Source organism: Scomber japonicus, chromosome 2 (genome assembly GCF_027409825.1).
Source record: "Scomber japonicus isolate fScoJap1 chromosome 2, fScoJap1.pri, whole genome shotgun sequence".
Lineage (NCBI taxonomy): Eukaryota > Metazoa > Chordata > Actinopteri > Scombriformes > Scombridae > Scomber > Scomber japonicus.
In genome coordinates, this window is record NC_070579.1 from 10,087,753 (window position 1) to 10,113,027 (window position 25,275).

At 39.1% G+C, this 25,275-nt stretch overlaps 1 protein-coding gene and 1 long non-coding RNA gene across 2 annotated transcripts; both read right to left on the bottom strand.

The window, feature by feature from the left end:
- Positions 1-7,065: 7,065 nt before the first annotated feature.
- LOC128375218 (uncharacterized) lies at positions 7,066-18,787 on the bottom strand. Its single transcript, XR_008323073.1, has 4 exons — positions 18,773-18,787; positions 9,796-9,854; positions 7,257-7,446; positions 7,066-7,129 (listed from the first exon to the last, which is right to left on the bottom strand). It is a non-coding gene; the product is annotated as an uncharacterized LOC128375218 (long non-coding RNA).
- Positions 18,788-20,592: 1,805 nt separating this feature from the next.
- LOC128375151 (3-mercaptopyruvate sulfurtransferase-like) lies at positions 20,593-24,616 on the bottom strand. The gene is made up of 2 exons (XM_053335429.1): positions 23,882-24,616; positions 20,593-21,221 (listed from the first exon to the last, which is right to left on the bottom strand). The coding sequence occupies exons 1-2, from the start codon at positions 24,459-24,461 to the stop codon at positions 20,923-20,925; spliced, it is 879 nt and encodes a 292-aa protein (XP_053191404.1). The 5' UTR covers positions 24,462-24,616; the 3' UTR covers positions 20,593-20,922.
- Positions 24,617-25,275: the final 659 nt, after the last annotated feature.

A 25,275-nucleotide genomic window follows, 5' to 3' on the forward strand; every position in this document is an offset into this window, starting at 1 on the left:
CCCAGTGGACCATAATGTAAGCACATAGTGAGGAAGTCTAAGGCACCAACAGACATTTGTATATATCAGGATCGTGTATTTTAAATTATGAGGCAAACAAAACATTTGGTAGATACAATCAAATTTATTTGCATGGTGTCTTTATAAAATAGCTGCCTCTTTTCACTTTTCACTCAATTCAAATATTTTCCCTTTAAAATTCAGCATCCATCATTAGTTATGCTCTAGAGTAATGTTTGGATGAATATTTCACCACATGCATATCACAAGTACATGATATATAATACACACTTTAGGCAAAGTAGCAGTGCAAAAAAATAAAAAAAACAAAATGACAAGAAGGTGGTTAACTCCACAGAATACAATACAGAAATGCATCAAAAACTGACCATGGGTTTTAACTAGTAGAGCAAATGATATAAAATATTATATACAATTTATCTTACTTATATTGTAATAATGTAAGAGAAATGTTGTTTTAAGGTTCAGTGTTACACAGTGTGTGTTTCAACATCTAGTGGAATCCTTGTTTTCCTATTAGTGGTTACACTGATCTCTCACAGGGAGAATATTTGTCAAAAGTCGGCATTTCAGAAGAAGGATGTGTGAGTGTGATTAAGCGACCAACTGAATACCCCTCCCCTCATAGTCCACCTACAACCTACAGTGACTGTGAAACTACATCAAATGTGAAAGACCCCCTAAATTCACACACTGGACCATTTAGGCAGAATTCATCATTATCTGCAAGTATACGCATCTTTAAAAAACAATCAGCTCAGACTTATTTTATCACATCACTAACAACACTGGATAAAAACAATATGATAAAAAACAAGTTAAAAAAAAAGTTCTCACACAATGAGCAAAATAAAATATACATATATTTGAACTACAAATATATATATATATTACAAAGACCTCAGAATCTGTGGCCTTTTTGACTTTGTGTTAAACTGGTTCAAAACATACATTAAATGGAGCAAGTCAGCAGCTATAAAACTCCTAATCTAAATAAATGCATGAGCAATAATTTCTGAAAGTTAAATGAGGACGAAACTGAGATCCTTCGAGTTGACCCAACAAAAAGAAAAAAGTTGTTTAATAATGTGGAGCAATAAACTTGCTAGGTTAAATATGAGGTTATTTCAGCATTATCATAGATTTAGATCTAAACTTCACGTCCAGAGGTGGGAAGTAACAAAGTATTTGTACTTTTTACTTGTTTCAACCTCGGTCACATTATAAAAAGAAGACATGACATGCAAATAAGTTATAGAAAAACGTTTTTTCTTTTGGTGTGTGCACTCCATGAAAGTCCCGACAATGTGAGCAGACAATGCAGACAATGCAGGAATATTACAGCAGCAGGAAGACTCCTTCCATACAAACACAGTTTACAGAGGGCCATTATAACAGCAGTTTGTGACAGTTTTAACAGCTTTTTTTGGCTCGTAGCAAAAAGTGATTTTTTTTTTTTACGATTTTTTGGAGGCACATTTTTGCATTTTTACCTTTATTTGATAAAGGGAGGGGACCTCCCTCTATCAAATAAACCTGCAGCCAAAACAGGGATGCTGCTGCTGTTATGTGGCATGTGCCTCATTTTTTTAACAAACAGGAAAACTGAGTTATTAAAAGAGGTATTGTGTATCATTGACAGTAAAAACATATTTTTACTTTTTTACTTAATTACATTTTAAAGCCTGCACATTCTTACTTTTATCTGAGTAAAAGAGTTGAATCAGTACTTCTGCTTTTAGCAGAGTTTTTTATAGATTCTGTATCTGTAGCTCTACTTAAGTACAAAATGTGAGTACTTTTGCCACCTCTGTTTAGCTCATTCAAAACGCTGCAGCTCAGCTATTAACCAGAACCAAGAGGAGCGAGCACATTAGTCCAGTTTTAGCTGCTCTGCACTGGCTTTCTATAACATTTAGAATTCCCTTTAACATCCTCCTCCTTACATTCAAAGCCCTAGATGGGTTACATTGCTAACTGCCTTTTTAACTATTTTCCTTCAAGAACACTGCAACCATTTGCTGCAGGTTTATTGGCCGTTCCCAGCCACAGCTGAAAGAAAATTGGAGATGCAGCCTTCGTCAGTTACACCCCAAAGTTAAGGACCAATGGATATCAGTGAAGCCAGCTCACTAAATATTTTTAAAAGGAAGCTAAAAACTTATGTCTTCACTTTAGCCAATCAGGAAACTAGTACATAGGTCAATACTACATCTGGTTTAAATATAATAAATACAATAAGAATACATTCATTCAATGAAGGTTTATAACAGTAAAGTTCAGGAACAGAGACCACGCCCCATACCTGCTCAAATTCCGCACAGGCAGAAAACATGCAGTACAGAGATGTTTAACATTTATGTTCATCAATATGCACTGTCCCTATCCAAAAATAAACTATTACTACTATTACTACTAAAGGATAATATGATGTGTCAATTCAGTAATCTGTATAGTATATATATCTAACAGAAGACCTTATACTTTATTTACAGGGATACTGTATCGTAGAACATTAATTGTTTGGCTTACTGAACAGATTTCTGTCTGTTTTAGCTCTGTTTCTGTGCCACTGGCATATATCCATCTCCAGAGGGCTCCACTGACTTGGAAGTTGACATCAGAGCAATTCTTTCCAGTAGGTGACATGGCAGAGGTTGCTGAGCTGGACTGAAAAGTGGCCCAGAGAACCTGAAAGGCAGTGATGTGGAAAATGGCAGCATGCACGGTAAAGCACAAGAGGCAGGAGGAAACGGGAACCTCGTAGATTCAGTGGACTTGTCAATGTCCTCCATGCTGTCCTCTTGACTCAGCTGCTCCTCGCCCCCACTGCTCACACCTGAATCCAGGCTAAGGAGCTCATTGCTCTCAGCCTGCAGCTTCTGGACTGGTTCGTAACCAGAACAGACCTGAATGGACCCTTTGCAAACAATACCTCCGCTGCTATTACCAAATAACTTCCGAAAACCTTCATCTTGCCCATTGTCTCCTTCCCTCTCCTCCTTGGTTTGTGGTACCTCATCATGGCTATCAGTCATATTGATGCTATCTGCCTCCAGGCTCTCTTGACTGACCTCTTCCCCACTGCACATACCTGAATCTAGACTCTGGAGCCTGACACGTTCAGCCTGGAGCTTCTCAACCCTATTATAGTCGAAAATGACTGGTATCGGCTTGCTGTTGCTGCTGCGTCTGGTAAGCAGCTGTAGAATCTCCTCGTTTTTCCTACTTTCTTCTACCTCTCTATCCTGTTCTGCAGTGTTACCATTGCCATGACTACCAACAGGCCCATAAGGTGAATCAGTCGGACAGGGCGCCAGATTCCCCGCAGTGAGAGAGGTGACAGGAGGAAGAGGATCAAGGTGGGAGTAACTGGGGTTGGAGAAACTGGAATTGGTTGAATCGTAGCTGCTTTCGGTCCTCTTCTTCTCGAGCAGTGCCATGTCTGGCCTGCAGGGCACAAAACCATCCACATTGGCTACCTCTACTGTGGCAAATTCCTCTGGTTTCAAGAAGGAATTTAAGGATTTGTTGGTGAATTGAGGACTCGGCCAACTCTGGAGGATAAAGGGTCAAAAGTTGAGAAGTAAATAAAACATGAATACAGAATAATTTAAATTTGCACTGGACTATGAGTTTATCATAAAGTCTAAAAATAGGCATATACAGAGTGTCTATGGTTGTCGTATATGAGACAGTTGCAACCTTTTGGAATATAAAAATAACATGTCTGTCACTTCAGTGATGACTAATTTTTTCTGTCGGTTTTCAAAGCCTATGTGGGCGATTTGACTCCTACAACATGCTTTTGTGTCATGTTTTTCCCCTGTCTTATTTTGATATGTGGTCTGGTGTGTTTTCTTTCATTAAAGCTGCACTAATCAATATTATTGTATTGACAATGTATTCAAATGATTGTAAGGTTATATGAAATGGGTTGCTGACAGTGACAAAGCTGATTTTCTAAGTATTTTTTCGCTCGTTGTTGTTACTGGGTTAGCAAATTTAGGGCAGCACAGACTTCTCTTTTCCAGCACCAAACAGCTGACAGACAAAGTTTGCATCTAGCTTAAGACCAGAGGTAAACACCCAGTAGTTTAAGAGACAGATATCTTTGTCTAAAGTTGGTAATCTCATAATAAAACATCAGTATTTTTTAACAGTGGTGTGTAACGGTGTTGTGCTGCCAATTACTGCTGCTTGGAGAACCAAATTAGACAAGTGCATGGCCAAATAATCTATGTGGTTGTTTAATGTAGAGGACTTCTTACACATACACCATGTATGTGTAAGATACCCCTTGTCAGCCAAACATGTAGATAGGCCATTATCTGCTAATAAAATCAGTATAATCATAATAACATCTATGTTTTGTTTACAGCTTGTTCTGCTGCCCCCAAGTGGCCAGAAAGTATAAAATATTTCTGCTTTAATATGTTGTGAAATATTTAACACTGTTTTTATGTTGCTCAATGAACACATTTATAACTAACATTTAAACATATATTGCAAAACTTTGAAACATTTTTAAAAAGTCCCCAATGTCTTGATTGAGATGAAACAAACCCTGAGAAAAACAACATTTCAACGCACCTTGTCTTTCATCAGGGAGGACTTGCTTGGGTCTGGCACATGTGGTTTGACCTTGTCTACTATGTAAACCCTAAAAGGCAAAAGAACATCATCTTAAAGCAAAGTTGTCAATATACTCCTCTTGAACACAGAAGGGTAGAATTGAACACGGTTTAGCACCAAAACAGACATAAACATCTTGGAATATTACTCCGGTGCGGTTACTTACCAGGCGGTTTTGTCAGTCTTAAAATATACGAGTGTTAGAAGCAAGGAGCCTGCAACTGCAAGAGTCATACCCAAGACGATCCAGAGATCACCTGGTAAAGACAAGTCAGACATATCACATTAGCCAAGAGGTTAGGCATGTATCTCTGTGTGAAGAACAAATTGTGATATTTATGCAATTCTCTTTAGTCATCCGGATCTTGAGTGCTGAATTTGACATGAAATATTGTATTCTACGCTTTCATGTATATGGGGGCTTAAATTAAACAATCTGAGAAGGGAAAAATCACTTTGATTAAACTGCCCAGCCATCTCTACTAAGGTCACTAAGGTAATTATGAGTCAATGGGGAGGCATTGCTTCATTGTAAGGAGTCACGAGCCAACAAGGTTGAGAACCTCTAGTCTAAACTACAGACTCTAAGGGAAAAACACTATGGGCAGACTAGAATATTAAATGATTCTACTAAACCCTAGATTACGTTCAATGAACAGTATCTGCAGCATTGCAACTACAGTATGGGTAAGGTTAGGGATTTGCCATTAGCTATGATAAATAAATTACGGTCAGGGTTAGGCAACTAAACTCAGTAAATGACAGGTCTGTGACAAGACCGCTGCTATCTTTCTTGAAAGTCTGGCGTACAACGAACCCAACACCTTTCAACCTCCTCACCTCTACCTTCCACTTTGCTACATGGGCAGCAGACAAAAGTTAAAAATATGCACCTCTTCTCTTTGCAGTTAAACACAGCAGTTGTCGCTTACGTCTGACTACATTGTTTTTTAACAAAACCACTTTGCTTTCTATAAATTTGGTAACCCTTACCTGATTGTGGTGGTTTAGGTTTTCCAACGCGTGAAACCCAAGTTACAGTGGGGCTCCATTCACTCCAGACTGACGTATATTTATCAGACTTCACTCTGACGCGTGCCTCATACTCCTCCCCTATTATCAACAGGTCTGGGTCCAGCTCGGCCTCGCACTCCGACTTACAATCCCTTCCCTCTGTCCTTTCAGCCTGCAAATATTAGGATGTTTACTGTGCTGGTTTTCATGTCTTGTGAATCATTTGTATACATTCACTGCCATGATCTCTCCACAACACTTGCACTCATCTCTGACAACATACCAGTCATGCAGTCACATAAAAATAAAATATGTACACACACTCCATGGCTGATCGTTTTGTCTCCACTGCATTTGGGTGTTGAATCTTTTGAGTCTCGTTTTATTTGGATCGTGGGCTATCCAGGAAACGCTGGTAAAATTGACTTTTGGTGCTTCTGGTGGAATCAACTTTACTGCAATATGACAAACACATACAGAGAGTGTGTTTAAGGTCGTGATGAATAGCTCACAAGGTAATATCACAAAGAGGCAATATACTTTATTGTACTCACTGTGACTAGATGGCTTGTAGCTCATCGTCCAACATTGCTTCACAGGGTTACAGATCAGATTAATGGACAACACATGGGAACTGTAAAACTGAAAATAAAAAAACGTTGCTCTTAGAACACATTAATAAGACAACAATACAAAACAAAATAAGATCTAAATTAACTAGTGTTTTACTTTAATCTGCACCCATTTTGTTATTGGACTCTTTATATTGGACTCTTGGTATTGGACCTTTTAGCCCTTACACTAAGCTAACTGTTTACTTGCTATAGCTTCATATTTAATGGAGATACATGAGATTGGAAAACAAAGCCAATAAGCAAATATCTTAAAATGAACTATTCCTGTATTTTCCAGTGGTAAATGGATTGTACTTATAGTATACATATGCACTGTACATATAGTGCTTTTCTAGTCGTTATGACCACTCAAAGCGCTTTTACACTACATGTCTCATTCACCCATTCACACACATTCATACATCCCATGCAGGGTTATGCACAGATATTCAAAATATATTTTTTTTTCTTTTTTATGTAAGTGGGCTATAGTAATAATATAGTAATAATGTTTGGTCACTAAGCTTCTCAGACTCACAGTGGCAGTTTTATTGAAGATCACGGAGCAACTCTTCAGTGCTGGTTTGGAGACATCAATGGGCTCCAACGTACAAGAATTGCTGTAAATAGTGGAACTGTAATGACACATGTAATTTATAATTAATTACATACATTTAAAATACATGACTGTACACTTTTTCTTTTTTGTAACTCTCATCCTTACACTGAACGACCATCCACCCTTTTGGCGTGTATTTCGCACACATTGTCTGCGAGATTAGGCACATCTGTGCTGTCCCACACACAAGTGATGTTACTATTGTAGTCATTGTAGCAGGTGAGACCTATGAGAAATAATGGAGATGAGAAGCCAAGAGTGACTGTTATTTTGTGTTCAGTCTTGTGTAACAAACGATTGTCAAATTAAACATAATTACTGTCATAAATCAAATTATTATTAGTGTTACTAACTCTTCAGTTGTGCCTTGCAACCGTCATCCGGTCTGACAGCACAGACTAGAAGCAGAGCAAGCAGAAGAGTCAGGGGGATTTTCTTATTTCTCTCCATTTAATGTGTCATCTGGGTTCTTGCAATCGACTAGGAGATGTGGTTTGATACTTTCTTCAAGGTGTAAGTCACTGCTTCCTCCTTCTTCTCATCCTGTGTAGATAAAAAGAGATATCTGCTGATAAGTGGCAGAGGCAAATGGCACATACAATGCCATTACTTCTTTACTTTCTTTACTTTATATGTATGTCAGTTTGTTTGTGCATCTGGTAACACACATGCACAAAGCCAAATAAACCTGACCACAAACATACTAAGAGACAGTTGTGACATCAACAGGTGATCGGAAAACAGAAACAGAAGTGTTTCACATCCTATTCTGGTGCAGTTTACTTTGTTTGGTAAGGGACACCTGTTAGAATAGGCCAGATTATTTTGCAAAATGTGGAAAATACCAGTGTGATGCAGTGATAAGTTGATACTTTGTGAGGAAGTCCCCTACTACTTCAGGTTTAAAAGGTCATGAGCAGCCCGACATGTAATTTTATTCCTTCAACATATGATTATTTTTAATCTAATTTATCTTACCCTACTGTAGTTTCTATGTGCGGGAAGCAAAAAAAATGTTGTCAGTGAACATAATCTGGTGGTTTTGCAGTATCGTCCAGTATCTAGATTGTTGTCTGATAAGAAGATTGTTCTTCAAACTGGTTTTTGACACAGGGACCCTTCACCAGACAGGACAGTGTGTAGGGTACGCACATCTAAAAACTTTCACAGGTGCTGGAACAAAAATCAACTGAAGGCAAAAAATGATACTGGAGCTTTTGGGATCTTTAAACATTTGAGGCAGTTGAAAAGACTTCTGAAAGTGTATCAATATCTCAGATCTCAAGATTCTTGGCATACATTGATGTTCCATATGTTTTTTTGTTGTTTTGCTTTTTGGTGGTAGGGAGGGGGTTATACCATCACTACCAACTCTAGGTTTTAAGACTCATCAACAGCTCAGCAAGGATTGTCCGGGTCTTGCTTAAAACTCTCGCTTTGTAATACCCAGAAGTAGGTTTTTGTCTTTAACATTAAGAAGGCCAAAGCAGCTAATAAAAGTAAAAGTTAAAACAGATTTGCGAAGTGTTAAAAAATCCAAAAGCCAACAAATCTGTCCTGGATTAATGTGCAATGTGGGGCTGAATACAATTAAAAGCTGAGGAGAAGTCAATAAAAACCAAGCGCACAGCTGTTTTTGCAGTTTCAAGATGAGTTAAAATTGTAAAGTGCATCGTCAACTGCCCTGCCTTGCCTATAAGTAAATTGGAGAGGATCTAACTGATCTTGGACAACATTTAGAAACTCACTTTTCACAATTTTTTCAAATTATGTCATTACTAGACTGGTAAGTGCCACTGGCCTGAAATCATTTAGTGAATGTGGATCTCTGTTCTTAGGCATAGGTACAATTATAGAGTCTTTCCACAGACTGGTGATCCTATGGAGAGACAGTGACCATAAAACATAAAATGAAATAAAACAAAATATATCAGCCAACTGTGCTGCACAGTTTTTAAGTATGCAGCCTCCGATGCCATCGGGGCCAGGGCTCTTTCTCTCCTTCACACCCTGAAAAAATTCCCTTACTTATGTCATTTGCAAAAGCAGAACTTCATTAGCATTTTTATTCTGAACTATGTCTCAGTGTGATGCAAAAACAAAACAAACAAACACTGTGATGCTAAGCAACTTCCTCAATTCATGGAATCAGGTTTGCCCCTCCACCCATGTCCAGCCACCGCAGTGTAGCTGATTCATGTTTAAAACCAACATGGGCACTTGTTCCTAGAAAGTCTTTCTTGTCAGCAATTATTTAGTGTAGTTTAGTGCATTAATGGCTTTAGCGTAAAAGCTGTTTTGTAATCTATTAGTGCGTACTCTCAATGTCCTGTAGTGTTTGCCTGAGGGCAGCAGCTCAAAGTGTCCTGGGTGAGGTGGGTCCCTTAGTATATGGATTGTTGGTAGTACTTTATCTTTTGTCATGTGCTATACTTTAGTCTGACATTTTTGTAGCAGCTGGTCCTATTTCTCTTGTAATGATTTTTAGTTATGACAAGTAAAAAAAAAAAAAAAAAAAAGAGTACCAGCAGTGTTCCCGCTGTTATTCAACCACAAACAGCCTAATTCAGTAGTTGTGGGTGGTTGAGCTGCTTCTGCAAACTAAATGACTTGGAGAAACTGAACAACTTTCAGTAAAACATTTTTGATAATGTGTCTTGGAAAAATGCATCTTATCTTACCAATTACCAACTTTTCATTAACATTAAAAAAAACAACCAAAAACAAGTATTTAATCAAAGCAGCTGTTTGTCTGTCAGGTATCACATCCTCTTTGACCACCTGATGCCAGTTTACTACATGTATTCCACCTCACTGAACTAGATATGAACAGACTTAATCTGTGAAACAAACATGATAGATGAGCTCAATGCCTTTGCTTTAGTGTCTTACCTGTTGATGAAGCTGTGCAGGATCTGCTTCAAAGTGTTGGTTTCAGTCCATTTAATGTCCTGTGAAAGAACATCACACATCAGGTTTTCCTCTCTTATAACCGTCAACCCGCAAAGATATTAGATAGAGAATACTGTCTGCTGTCTATAAAGGTCAGTACTAAGAAATGTAATCACAAGTCTCGATCAGCCTTTTATGTCTTCTCGATTTGAATCCAGCCCACTCCCTAACCACGCCGCTCCTATACAACTGGGTGTGAAAATTTGAAGCTGTCTTTACATCACACTTCTTCTTTTTTTCGTTCTTTTCGTTTGCGGTTGAGCACTTCAGAGCAATTTCCTCTCCTGTCTTCCTTTGACTAATGAATAACTATACACTAGAAGGTATTGCCACATGCATTCAATACTTGTACCATGCTGTTTCTGAGTATTAGTCCACTACTAAAATTAAAAAAATACACAACTCTGTCTTAATGGAGATGGATATTGGTCAATTCACTGTTGCTGCTACAGTCTTTATACCCCATGCAGGTTAATTGTTAACCTTCATTTACTTCCCTGTCATTTCATGGCATTCTACATCTTCAATGTGATGTGTCTCTCTTCTCTTTCTTTAAAAAACATTTTTGCTCTTTTTTTTGGAAAACCCACGTTTGTCACATATTGAAAAGTGACTGCTTTTGCATCTGAACCACATTGACATTTAAACTCGGGTGTAAACAGGATGAAAAAGTAAATGAAAGTGTTCATGTTTCAACTCATGCTTCAGGTAGGATTCGCGGTATGTGGTTATTACAGCCCACTATAAGTCGAACACAAACACCCACAGCCCCACATACAAAAACTAACTTTCAGTCTGCACACTAACAACAACTGTGCAATATCCTATATCCCCTTTCACACTTCCACACTTTTTAAACATTTTATATCCATAAGATAAAATATCTGTTAATGCAATCTTTTCTTTTTTGCAGCATGCACATACCATTTCAAAATATATGTTGTTTTTTTTAAAATTTTCCATTTCCGTTCCTCTTGACTCCCCGGTCACCTGTTAGTGCGGTTTAATAAAGGTCAGGTTGTTTTTTTCCACTATTCTGATATGCACTTCCTGCTACCTACTCTTCTTGTTTGTAAAATAGCATTAATTAGATTTCGGTTGGTGACTTTAAAACATAATCATTCTTACTTATCTTCACCATAAAAGATGTAAAAGAAGAAGTAAATGTTCTCACGTGTGCTTTATAGGAAACAGCTAATGGTGACTGTTATCAGAGAGAAATCGCTTGCATCACTCACACCTCTTTACTATTTCTGAAAAACGCCCGATAAGAGTTCACACCTGTTTAAAAAAAGCTGAGAAAAGGGAAGCTCATCTGATAGCTGAGCTGATAGATCCTCTTAAAGTCAAATGCCATGTATCAAGTTCTGGTTCTGGCTCTGTGATGCTTATAAAAGTCAAAAGGTTAAAACCCATGATCAAACAAGAAGTGGTGAAAGAAGTATGCAGATACTTCAGTAAATGTAGAAATACACAATTACATAGGAGTAGTGGTTTGGCCCCTCTGAGGTATGACATCATTAGATTATTAATAATGAAGCAACAGTGTTAGAGCAGCATGTTACTGTTGTAGCTACTGGAGGTGGAGATAGTTTACACTACTTTATATACTATGGTTTAGTCCAGTGGTTCCCAACCTAGGGGTCAGTTCCATCCAAGGGGTCACCAGATAAATCTGAAGGGTCGGTAGTTGGTTAATGGGAGAGGAAAGTAGCTCTGACAGTCACCAAGTACAAATACTCCGTTACTTCCCACCTCTGCTTAAACTGCTGTGGTTTCTGCTTTTCGGAATCTGCAAACAAACAAACGCCCACAGTGTTGAACTCTTCAGCTCGATCAGCTGCATTTCCATGTCCTGTATATCCATCCAGTCTATTAAAGATACAGCCGTACCTCGTCATGCCCCCAAATTGTCTGAACTCAGACTCAAGCGCACGTATACATGCAGCTATTTCAGCAGTGCTGATGTTGCGCTGGGAGGACAGCTCTCTCAGGTGTCTGAAGTAGTGGAAAGAGGAGGTAGCTACGATCAGCTGCATTTCCATGTCCTGTATATCCATCCAGTCTATTAAAGATATATCCAAGTCATGTCCATCAAAGCTGCTAGAAATAAAACACTGCTCTGTACCTGTCATGCCCCCAAAAAGTGGAGGTAGCAACATCATTTGAGAATATTGCTAGTTTACTGACAAAAGCATCTGACAAACGGCTCCAAAACTTTTCCGCAGCTCAGCTCATCTAACTGCTGAATGGAGAGAGGGAAGTCTGTGCTTCCCAATCCTCTTAAACTGCACCCTTCCACCCTCTCTCCTGCGTCATAGTCCAGCCCACTCTGGATGCATGGAGAGAGGAGGAGAGGAGGAGAGGAGGAAGATTGATTTTAGGTAATTCTAGCTTAATTTTAGTGAGATGACACATCCGTTCCCTGGCCCAGATCTACCACACGGGCAATCTGGGTAAGTACGCAGGGGATAGAAGGAAATTAACCATGTCCAGTGAAATTAAACGGAGCAGATTGCGCATGAAAACACTGCGCAATTCACATTGCTGTAATATTCCCAGTAAATCATCTGATGTAACTCTGGTTAGCCTGCTGGCTGTGTAAGTCTTCCTCAGAGTTTTATCTCACTTATTCAGAATTGAACGTGTTCGGCAGCCATTGGCCCGCTGTCAGCTCTGAACACTTTACGCACACACAGTTACATCAGTGGAGAGCAGTTATGTTCTCTACAAGTTGTCATAAACTCAAGCTCTCTTTAACTCATTTGGGACTGCAAACATCCCCATACAACATCCCTTATATTCAAGTCCGACGTGTGTGTGTGAAGTCTGCACGGATCATGCAGTATCATCCTCTCCTCAGATCATCGTGAATCAGCTGATTCATTTTCCCTCTCTTTTTATACTCTGTAATGGGAATTCTTATTAATCATCTACTCTGACACAAATGAGCAACTATGTCATATGATTAGATGTATGTGTGTGTCATAATCTGCTGACCATGACACCACGTATGTTACATGAAATGCTGACTGAGTGAACATCATGTATGTTATAATCTACTGACTAACCATTGTCCTGACTGTTGCCTACCTCACTTAGTCCATCTGATTTTGAAACCTGAATTCAGCTGTGCTGTGTGTATCTCAGGATGGCATTGTTGTACACTCATTCACATGTATCAGTCATAACTGTTGTACTGTCTGCTTGGGCGATTTTCAGTGAACACTAATATTACCATCATCGTGAGCCATATGCTGCCCTGAGATGACTTGTGAGTGAAATGGAAGTATTATTGAAGGGTAGGTACACCCGCTCCCAGCTCAGCTCAACTTCTTATTTAGCTTTTGACCAACAGATTTGTGATTTGACATGTCAGGTTGACTGAAAGCTCAAAACAATTAAGATGGATTTTAATGGCCAGGATGGGTAACATCGGGTAGGCCAGGTGGGGGGTCAGTGCTCAGGGGTCCCTGGGGGTACTAATCCAGCCTTGGGTGGGAAGAGTGTCTCTTTAATGCAATTTCAAGGTGGCAGATCCCTGGTTGAGGACACTTTCTGTGTTATGATTCTGAATGCTGATTTTCAGGTGGATACAGTTCATAAACTCAACATTATTGGACTGATGAGACTCTGGTCCTCTCATGTCAAGTCCTCTTTGATTGTGTCAGATCAAGGCTGAGGTCATCATGACAATGATGTAACAAACTTCAACTTAATACCAGAAATTTCAAAAAATAGAAATACTGTCTGCTGTACTGTCCAGCAACTATCCCAGTTTAACATAATCCAGCATTTCCCACAAGTGAACATGGGGAATTCAAGTGACTTAATTCAGTCAGCCACATGGGAAAAACCTCCCTGGGAAAGCAGCTATTTAAATCACATCGACAAATCAAGAGCTCTATTCAGTCTCACTTCTTAGCCACTGTCTTCTACATTTTATCACTCTATCTGTTTTCTTTTGACATTTGGCTTTCCCCTAACTGTCTCCAACGGTGAAATGAAACAGCGGACACACTTTGTCTCTCTTTTTTTCCTACTTTCCTCTCTCTGTTTCGCAGAGACACAAGCACAGGAAAAAAAAAACCCTCAAACTACACACGCACGTAACACACGCAAACCACTTCCTAACCTTCTCTTCCCCGAAAGCTACTTCTGTTTCCACCCAGAAAAGAGAATCAAACACTTGAATCCAGCACATCCGCTCTTCCTTTTTTGCATTCTCACGTATAACCTTTACTGGTCTAAAGATGACTAACACCACAGTTTCTAAGAGATGCCGTGTGGTCAGACTTGTTGGCATGCAAGATGAGATAGCTAATTTCTTGTATGATAAGAACATTTCTTTTAATTTAACTCCTACTTGTGAAGTTCTAACTCTTAAACAATTAACTTTAAATAACCATATTTAGCATTTATAAGCAGTATATACACATTTTTAAGTGTTTGTCATCAATTATAACTCCTCTGAAGACAGATTTCATATTATTACAACTGTATTTTACTATATAATCATTCATTATAATGGTTTAGACACCTACCTCCACTAATGAATGCCCCCAAGAGGAGCTCTAGATGCTGACAGGTTTAGTTATGAACATTTATATTTTCTTACAACCACATCATAGTGTGACCACGTACTGAATGTGCTGCTTGTAAATGCTAAAATGGGTCATCTACAGTAAAAGTGTTACTCTGCTAGGTTGGGGTCTTTTTGACTCAGCCGTCACCACATGAGTTGACTGTGGTTGCATGCAGGCACATGTCGTTAATTTATTTGTCAGCAAGTTAACAAATGAGAAGGGTCAGTATACGTATTACATATTCCCTTATCTTGTATCCTGCTATAAGATAAGACAGGTGGACAGTGGCAAACTAGCTCCATTTAGCTCATTCATGAAAAAAGAATAATGAGATAGCCCTTATGGATGTTTATGGACCATTGCTACTGCTACCTTTAGTATGTAACATAATGCTAGGTGGCACTGCAGGATCTTTTACTGAATATGGACTAGACATAATGGACAATGGAAATAAAATCAAAGCCGGATGATGGTGGGAGAAATTAGCATAACCTGCAACAACAGCATGTAGCATGTGGGAGTCAGAAGCATAACCTGAAACAGCAGCACTGGCATGACTGATAAGCAGAGTGTCAAACTGCATACTGTGGTGATCCCCTGTCTGCATAGCCACCAACAGGTCAACATTGTTTTTGTGAGATTATCAGATGCATTGCCATGAAATTCGGTACATACATTCCTAGTCCCTACATAATGTGTAACAATCACTTAAATGATAACCTAAACTATTGTATGGCCCAATCATCAGGTTAAACTTTTTAGGTCAATGTATGTATGTAATGTTGTAAGCATGTTGCTAGAATTTAGTTAAAAGTTCAGCCTCAGTTCAGCAGCTTGTGTAGCTGTAGGCTCCGTTGTGTTTTTGTGAATTGGGTGAGCAGAAGTTTTAATAGGCGAAAAAAGCATGTACGATCTATTGATGTGGCCTTTTTCATACACCATTAAAAGTTACTTGGGTCTCTCTCTCTCTCTCTCTCTCTCTCTCTCTCTCGCTATCACTCGCGCCCACACTATTTGCTTTTCCCTCTGTCTCACTTCCTCCACTTCCTCTCACCCTACCACGTAGATGCATCATTTCTCGCTCTCAAACACCCTGTCTTCCCCCACTTATCAGCATTTCTCTTTACATTCTTGCTCACGTCCTCATTTTCTCGTATGACTACTTAGTATGTCACATTATCTGACAGCATTAGAAACACCTTCAGTAGTAATCATTCAAAAAAATATTAAAGTAGATGGTTTTAAATGATTACGGGAGATAATCATTATACCAAGTTCACAGGTATGTCAGTGTCTCCAGTGTTAACATAGTATTATCTTTACAATGTTGAATATTTGTTATGATGGGCTAAAATGCACCACAGTGTTATATTTGCATTTATGAACACTTACTAAACTCAGCACTTGTATTACACACCCCCATTACCAAGCATTTACTGCTATTGTCATGTTTCATTGGAAGACCTTAAGCAAAGGAAGTGGACCTTCCTCATTCATTATTATAATGACTTTACTCAATTATTTCTTATATATTATTTACTAATTATTTCTTGGTATAAATTTAAAAAAACAACAACATCATTCATCATTACATCATCACTGTGACATTTACACACAGACCAGGACTAAAACCGCTTCTTATCTGGCTTATCTTCAGCAGCACCTCATGAACAAACCAAACTGCACTCTATCATCTGGTCTATCGCCATTATCGCTTCAGCTGGAGCATCATTTTCCACCACAGACTCATTCATTCAGTCCTTAGAAAAATACGTTCGCTCAACGTCACAAAATGAATACGAAATGTCTATGTAAACTTACCTGCCCGATGTCGTTCTGTGAAGAGCTCTTCCACTTTGGTGACAGTTTGTCATAACTAAGAGTCAAAATGATTGATTAGTGTGCTGTCTGAACTGATCTATCGGTATGGGAACTACTGAAGTTTTGTTCTCCCTCTCAAATGTGATTATGTGACGTGCTGGAAATTTTTCTCGGCACAGAAAAAAAAACTGTGGTTATGTGGTTTCGCTGTCAGTAGTATCATGGTGTTACCCACCATCCAAGAAGAACTATGAAACAACGGGGTGAAAACCCCTGCATATGTCGGCTTTTTCATTTCTGGCCTGCTTTTTTCACTTTCTATTCCTGTTTTACTGCCGTTCTGGTGTTGTTTACATTTAACACTTTAGAGTTTCACTAAGTTGTGTGTGTGTGTATGTCTGTCTGTCTGTCTGTCTGTGTGTGTGTATGTCTGTGTGTGTGTGTGTGTGTATGTGTGTGTGTCTGTGTGTGTCTCTTGAACCGTTAATCCAATCAACTCCACATTTGGCAGGTGTATGGCTGAGGATAAAGGGGACTGTTGTGTCAAACTTGGTGCAAATTGAACACGTGATTGACATGTAATGTTATTAAAGTTTGTATGCACCAGTGATCAGTGAGCTGGGCAGGCCAGACTGACTCCTGCATGTCAGAAACAAACTATTGCACAAGTCTGAGAAAAGTGCTCTAAAGAGAGAAGTGCAGAGAGTGAAAACAGACATTTTAAATAAGAATAGATGCTCTGACCCTGTTTCTAGACTCTCTGTGCAGATAGCATTAACAGCACGTTTAGCAGATCAGTAGGGACCACACAAGAGGCGTTCAGGTGCATGGTTGGCCTGTGTTCAGGAAGCACTCAGAGCCCAATACACAATGACTGTAGTTAAGCATGTAAAAAGGAGCAAATACTTCCACAGGCAGTCCAAAATCAGTTTGCCTCATATGCTCCAAAACCATGGAGACTGTGAAGTATCGCTACAGACAAAGCACAAATCTCTGGAGCAAACATTCCCACTCAAAGGCACAGAAAATAGGAATGATCTAAGAGCCCAATATGATCAGTCCACTTTATATTTAAGATGCACATTATTCTTTTTAAAATGCAGCCCTTATTTTACTTGCAGAAAGAAAAGAAAAGAAAAAGTTCATTTGCATATTCATAGATTCTGGGCTTTTCAGTTTCAGAGAATGGGGGTATTTTATGTCATGTCTAAAGGGGAACTTACTTAAAACACGCCCCAGACTCAACTTCATGCTTCGATTTCTCCTTACTTCATGTTTTTTCCTTTTTTAGACTTGCTGTTTAAACTTTTGTGAAATATGTTAATTGCCTGTCTTGCTAAAAGTTAAGATAAGAAAAGCAATACAGTAAATATGAAGCCTGTTAGCTTAGCATAAAGAGTGGAAGCAGAGGGAAACAGCTAGCCTAGCTGAGTCCAAAGATATCTAGAGCATTAGACAGAACATGTCCTTTTCAATACTTAACCAAAGCCACTAACCCTCTCTAACCTTTACCATAGTGGATTAGCTGCCTACACTTAACATGAACCCCAGCTACAGTGTCACAAGTTCAGCCCTTCAAATGTGCAATTTGCAAATATTGGACGTTAGAGCCCCCAAGTGGTAGATCATATAATTGCAGCAACAAAAAAACCCCACTAAACATTGAGCTGTTATCCAGGCTGACCACCATGAACTGTCATTTGTTTAAATAAAGTTCACTAAATTAAGTTATCAAGCAGCAGCATATCCATATTTATTGATAATTAGATTTCCAGATTTGATTCAGTGACGCGTCATCAGGTTAAGCAATTAGGAGCTAGATGGATGTTTGTGTTTGTCTTGAAAGCATTTGTCTCCTTGTCTTAATATTAAAATGAAGAAGCACATCAACCCCATCAAACTTTATCCTGATGTTGGTAGCAATGCTGGTAGCGTCTTTGAAGGAGGTAGACAGCATACAGACTTTGATTCAGCACAATGCAGTTTGTCCTCCTTCAGGAAAATATTCTACAACACCCTAATTCATATTCACAATCACTTTGTTTCAACATTATTTCTTGATGTAAAAACTCAGCTAAGCATTCAATAATCAGTAAGCAGGATACCTATTAACACTGAGAATAACATACAGCCAAAACACCATGAACAAGATGAATAATACTATATTTCTTTATGTTTTAAGTAAAAACTCATCAGGCTTTGCTGCTCTCCTCATTGAAATAGTTGTAACTCTCCATAAAAAGTGATTAGATTTGGGTTTTTTTTTATCAGATTAAGTCAAAGATTTTGACTGATTTTGTAGTTAAATTTGATTTTTATATATTGTGTAATACGTTTTTTTTATTATGAAAATTGTATTTTAAGAGCGTACACCAAAAGTGGACACATTGGGGATATTTTTGGACGTGTAGTTCCCCTGCCGGTCAGCCTATCTCTGGCAACGTGCCAGAGAAACTCATGTTTACAGCAAGATAACAGAAATAATTTCTTTATCAGATCAAAACACTCACTGTTTAGGGTCAGGACAGGACGGCTACTCCCAAAGGCTTGAACGGCAGAGCAGAAGACTTCGGTTGAGTCCTTTCTGTCTAGCATTTAAAACATTTATGAAGGGGAACATATAAAAACCCAGTTTTTAGCCAAAACAGGAAGTCGAGAAGTTTCAGGTCCTTTTTATTTTAAATCACATGTCCATCAATTGGTCTTTGTACTTGAGAACAGCTTTGGAAGTTATTTTTATAAGCGACTTGACTTTGTTCATTGCCTGAGTTTACTGTAACTTTGCAGTAATCATTTACTGCAATGCATTTACTCTTTTTCCAAGTAATATGTAGGTGGTAATTGTATCTGAGTATCAAATGTCAAAATATGTGCAAAATGGTGCTTACTGCTTTAAAGGTGCAGTGTGTTTAATTTAGTGGCATCTAGCAGAACTGACCTGGCAGATCTTCATAAGTATGTTTTAATTAGTGTATAATCCCCCTTTGTTATCTTAAAATGAGTCCTTTATTTCTACATAGGGGGCAGGTACCATGGACGTCTTATAAGAGCTGGATACTGGCCCAAAAATGGCCCCCATTCAGTCCAATTAGAATTGCACAGCTGACACATACACCTAAAAAAAAGTATCTATCTTCGGTATCTTTCGGTGACAACTGAATATGCCCAGTATTGTTTCCCCCGTTGGCCCCAACTGTGAGTTCCTGCTCGGCTCATAAGCTTTACATGAAGATGACGCCACAGATTTTTAAATCGCTTTTCTTGGCTCGAGGAAGGTTTTGCAGCCATTACAGGTTCAACTACATGCTTGAAAAAGGGGGAGCAGAGAGATATTCAGTTGGTTTCAATCTGCAACCTCACCACTAGATGCCATTGAATCCTACCCACTGGTGTTTTAAATGTAATGCAAGATTATTATTCTGATTTTAAGACAGTCTTAATTGGAGATTAGCAGATTTACATGATTTCAGTGTGTAGGTCTTTGCAGATTTCGATTGCTCACCACTCAAAACTATCTAAGATAACAAGATCTTCATTTTAAGAAGAGGCTTGTAACAAGTAATATTTTTGTTATAAGCAACATTGCTTGGGAAACAAGGAGATAATGAGCTTTCAAAACTTGCATGTTAATTTCTATGATTTGATGGATAAAATGTGCATTGTCTATAAGAGCACTGGACTTTCACTAATGGATATTATATGTATGTTTGTGTAACTGTCTAATCAGCATTTTTAATTCAGAGCTCAGCACAACAGTCAAACTCAAAGTGCACCTTTCTACCAGCCTGTTTCTGTCCGCTTCACTAAGCTTAAAGTCCAGACAAATATTCAAACTCTCAAGTCTTTGCAATTCAAAGTACAGATCTATTTTATTCAAACATGAGCATTACAGCTGTAAACAAACATTTTCCAGTTTCAAAATGAATCAAACAATCAGACGTAGTGTTCACATATTGCAGGCTTTGGTCATCTATTCATTCCTATTAGCATTTGAAATGAAAAAGAAAGTACCTTACTCATCTATGTTCCCATTACAAAGGGTTGTTTTTAATCTTAAAGAAATGTTTACACTTTTTTCTTGCCAAGAAGTAGATAAGAAGATTGATAACACCCTCATATACACTAAATATGATATAACATGTAAATTAGTTAAAAACAGAGATCCTGGTTGGTGGGTTTGTTAAGCTAGGCTAGTCAAAACCAGGCTAGCTGTTTTCGTCTATTTTCTGCCTTTAGCTTCCTGCCCAGCTGCTGGCTGTGGATTTATACTCAAAAAGTGGTATCAATCTTCTTTTCTAACTTTCAGCAAAGAAACAATTAAGTGTACTTCCCACACTATACCTGTCATGTAATGAGTTACGTACTGTGACTGAGTCACGGGTTTAGGAAAACAGGAAGGGTTGTATGACCACAGCCCGGAGGCGTAAAAGGTGGACTTGTAATGTTACTGTCGGTTTGGACGATAAAGCAAGTAAAAGAAGAAGCTTCATGTCATGATTAAATTCAGGATGCACTAATTATGTATTAAGATAGGCACACAACAATACCTTTAAACCGCACTTTACCCCCAAAACAGGCAATAAAATCTTCTTTTCTTGTCATCAAGTCCCAGTCTGATCCAGTTAGTTATCAAACACACCTCCTGTAGTTTTTAAGCCAATCACAAATGCTTCCCTCGTCCTTCAGATATAACGTGTTCTGGCACAGCACGGGTGAACCACTCTGACCACCCGCCGTCATACACAGACACCCCCGGGTGCCCGCACTCGTGGGCCGCCAGTGCTACGTGACACGCAGTCACGCCGGATCCACACGAGACACAAATAGGGCGGCTGAGGTCCACGCCAGCCCGGGCGAACAAAGCCTGGAGTTGCTCCTTGGGCAGGAAGTGGCCTGACTTGGACAGAAAGGAGTGGAAGGGCATGCTGACGGAGCCGGGGATGTGGCCTGGCTCTGTGTCTGTCAGTCAGAGAGAGAGTTTAAATTGTTAAAAATGATCAGTTAACAGTTTACAGATTGTTAGTCTTGCACAACATGATTTTGGAGAAGCTTGAGAGAGTTTTTTTGTTGTGGTGTTAAAGCTGCATCCGTAGATTCTTTTGACAATTTAGGGGCAGCATAGCAAGCTGCAAACATAGTAAAGTTAAAATGGCTAACATGGCTAACATGTTAGCATATACTGGCTTTCTTAACCTCCTAGCAGACACAAAGCTACATTAGCATTCATTCTGAGGTGTGATTGTTCCCACCTGGTGACTTCCTCCACCAACACCTTTTTTGGAGGTTTTGAGCTGGAAGATGGTAAAATGAATCACAGAGGTGAAGGGGAACTGATCATTCCCTGTGGTTTTGTCATTATATGAGCGTTCACACTTTCACATGACACAAAGACACTCTTATCAGGTGATAACCACTGTCATGGCTTATTGGAACACTTGAATAGAAAGTAACCATTGTTACTGGTAACACTTCTGCTTTTATTACTAGTGAAAATGATAGTTGCGGCAGACTGTAACTGCTGTGCTTTATTTTCTCTCAAGAAGTGTCTTTTATAACAACAACAGACTTGTGATGCAAACATAACTCTGCAGCTGTGAGCGCCGTATACATCAGAGGGAGCGAGGGGGTCAGAGGGGGTCAGAGGGTCACAAGAGTAACATCATCTCAGCTGCACTCCACTATCCACTATGACTTAGCATTGTTTTTAACCAGAAACCAGAAGAAAAGCATGAGGGGTTGATGCAAATAAAAACAGATGACAGTCACATGTAAAACTCACAAAACTAAAACTGAAAATAGATGCATGCAAATATAATAGAGCATCATTGATGTCAGCTGTTGAGAGGGTTGAGCTCCGAACGTCTGAGCTGCAAGAAGAGCTCGGCAGACAAGAGAATAGTTAACCCTTTGCTTCCTTCACCTTTCTCAGTCATCTTGGAGACTATACTGTACATTTATATAGATAAAGTCATTGGGTATTATATTATACGTTCACTTTCTAGTATATAATACCTGAGTTTGTTATGAAAAAAGCACATCTCAAGTTCTCAAATGTTAAGTGTTGTCTTACCATCAGCAGCCGTATAAAAGTTTATTTAAGTAATTAATGGGAACCTAATATAGTCTAAATTGTGATTTATTCGTGGGCCACATCTTATAGACTTTAATTGGGATCATTATGGTGATATTATCATATCTGTGTTATTATTATTTGCCATATTATTATATTAGAAAAAGCTTGATATTGGAGAAAATACTTAATAAATATCATCAGAGGAGAAAGAATTTGTTGATTAATGGATTAGGAGGTGGACAGAAAATTAATAGGCAACTATTTCTACTCAAAATTGCGAATATAGAGGATTCAGTCAGCCAAATAATGAGAGTGAGTTGAGAAAAAGGAGAAATGAGTCCCTCTCCTAAACCCCTGAACTGCAAACTGTTTGAAAGCATCTCCATCTTCTCCATGGCAACAGTAAATTAGCCTGAGGTCAAAGTTCACTGCTGAGAGCTTCACCTGTGAGAAAGAGCATGTATATATATGTATTTATGTATGTATGTGTATGTATGTATGAGTGTGCACATATCTAAATTCTACCTGCTACTGCCCCTCTGCAGTGTGTTTGAGGAAGAGAGAGGAAGAGAGGAAGAGAGAGAGGAAGAGAGAGAGAGAGAGAGAGAGAGAGAGAGAGAGAGAGAGAGAGAGAGAGAGAGAGAGAGAGAGAGAGAGAGAGAGAGAGAGAGAGAGAGAGAGAGAGAGAGAGAGAGAGAGAGAGAGAGAGAGAGAGTATGTTTGCCTGTGGATAAAAGGCAGGGTTATGCGAGCATGTCCTGTCTGCTTGCTCTTCTTCTGTGTTTGAGTTGTGCAGTGAGTTAGACCCATGAAGCTTGCTCCCTGCTAGTGTTTGTTCTGAGTAAACTGTGCAAAAAGCCCATGTAGCAGGAAGCTGTGCATAGACTCACTGGACCATCGTAGCTTTTCCACTACATGCCTGAACTCATCCATAGTGTCATAAAACGGCAAGTTTTGCTATAGATTTGGGGTGTGATTGCGCCATTAATTTATTTATCAGTATAGTCACTCAGTCATCTGTGTGTTAAACCACAGAGTGAAAATTGAAATCAGGGCACATATTTTCTTTTCATTTTCAAAATGACACTAAAGAGAGAGCGACTATGAAAATGATCGATGTAATAAGGAATTTGTGATAGTCTAATTGATCACTTAAATCATGTAATAGTGTTTAACTTGCAGATAGGTGCACACTCTAATAGAGCTGTGAAACACACCTAAACAGTAGACTATCATCATAAAGCAGTAGTTCTCTAAAGTGGAGTGTGGAGGCCCCCAGTGGTTCCTCAGGTTCCAGGTAGTCAAAAAAGGTTAGGTGATTCCCTCCATAAGTAAAACAATGACATAATGACAATATGTATGAATGTTTTGTAATGGGTTTCAAACACTTTCTTTAATAAAACATCTACAAGCCAAAGTCTTTTTTAGATAGGGGACCATGGGACCAAATCTTATCAAATGATGGTCGGTGGTCTAATGTGTGTCAGTTTAGGGGTCCTTGACATGGAAAAAGTTTAATATCATAAGGAGGTGACAGATTACTTACTGTCTCTGGGTTCAGGGTCCAATCCTATGAACCTGCCTGCTGGTCTGGCGTCTACCACCTGGAACTTCTTGGTGTCCAGGTTAATCAGGATATCCTCATACGTCTTGATCCAGGAGCGGTTTAAGGAGGCCTTGAACTCAGTCGGCTTGGGTTTGACGTGCTGCTCACTCACCGGTCGCCCCTCCAGCTCCCAATTTCTGAGCCCCCCGTTGAGCAAAGAGACCGCACTGTGCCCGAAAACCCGGAACATCCACCAAACACGGGGCGCCGCGAACGCACCATAGTCGCTGGTATCGTACACCACAACGTGCGTGTCGCTTTCTATTCCCAAATTCCCCACATAGTCTGCAAAAACCTTCTCTGTCGGCAACATGTGGTCCAGAGGAGAAGTTTTATCACAACATTGTTCTATGTCAAAGAAAGCTGCACCCCTGATGTGCTTCTCCTTGAACTCGCTCTTGGCGTTGAGCCGCAGTTTGGGCAAATACCACGAAGTGTCCAAGATGCGCATTTTCCCCCGGGCCTTCATTGCCTCCGAAAGCCATTTAGAGGTGACCAGAGCTTTTGCTTGAAGCGCCATGGTTGATTCTGAGGAGGTAGACTGGCTTCAAACTTTACTTTTACTTTTAGTTTAACTCTATCGACCCAATCCTACATGTGCCAAAGGGTTAGAGTGGTGGAGAGAGAGAGAGGCATCAATCGTGGAGAGAGATAGAGCAACAACAAACAAGACGCCCCCAGCTCAGCGTGCAACAGCTGGAAGTGACTGGAGGCGGTGACACGCTGCAGGACAGGGTTGTGATTACTTTGTAACGAAAAGCTTTAATAATAACAATAATATAATAATAATAATAAAATAGTTACTGTTGTTACTGCAATACTATTACTACTAAATAGGTTTCTGGTACTACTACTACTACTTCTACTATCAATACTGCTACTAGCCTACTACTACTACTAATACTACTACTACTACTACTTCTTCTATCAATACTAGGACTACTACTACTACTACTTCTGCTATACTACTACTACTCCTACTAATTCTACTGCCAGTACTACTATTAGTACTACTACTACTACTTCTACTACCAATACTACTACTACAAACTACTATTAATACTACTACTACTACTTCTACTATTACCACTACTACTACCAATACTACTACTACTCCTACTACTACTACTAATAATAATATAGCACAATTAATTGTTGCAAATTGCACAAGGTCTCAAAACAGGATAAATGAAGTAAAAGTTAAATGAAGTAGAATCACATTTATTATGCACTTTTTGGACCTATTGTGTTATTATTACTCGTATAACACCTCTTTGGGCATTTTTATTAGGATATTGTTCTGACCTTTTTGGGCTTCTGTAGACCTATAGTCT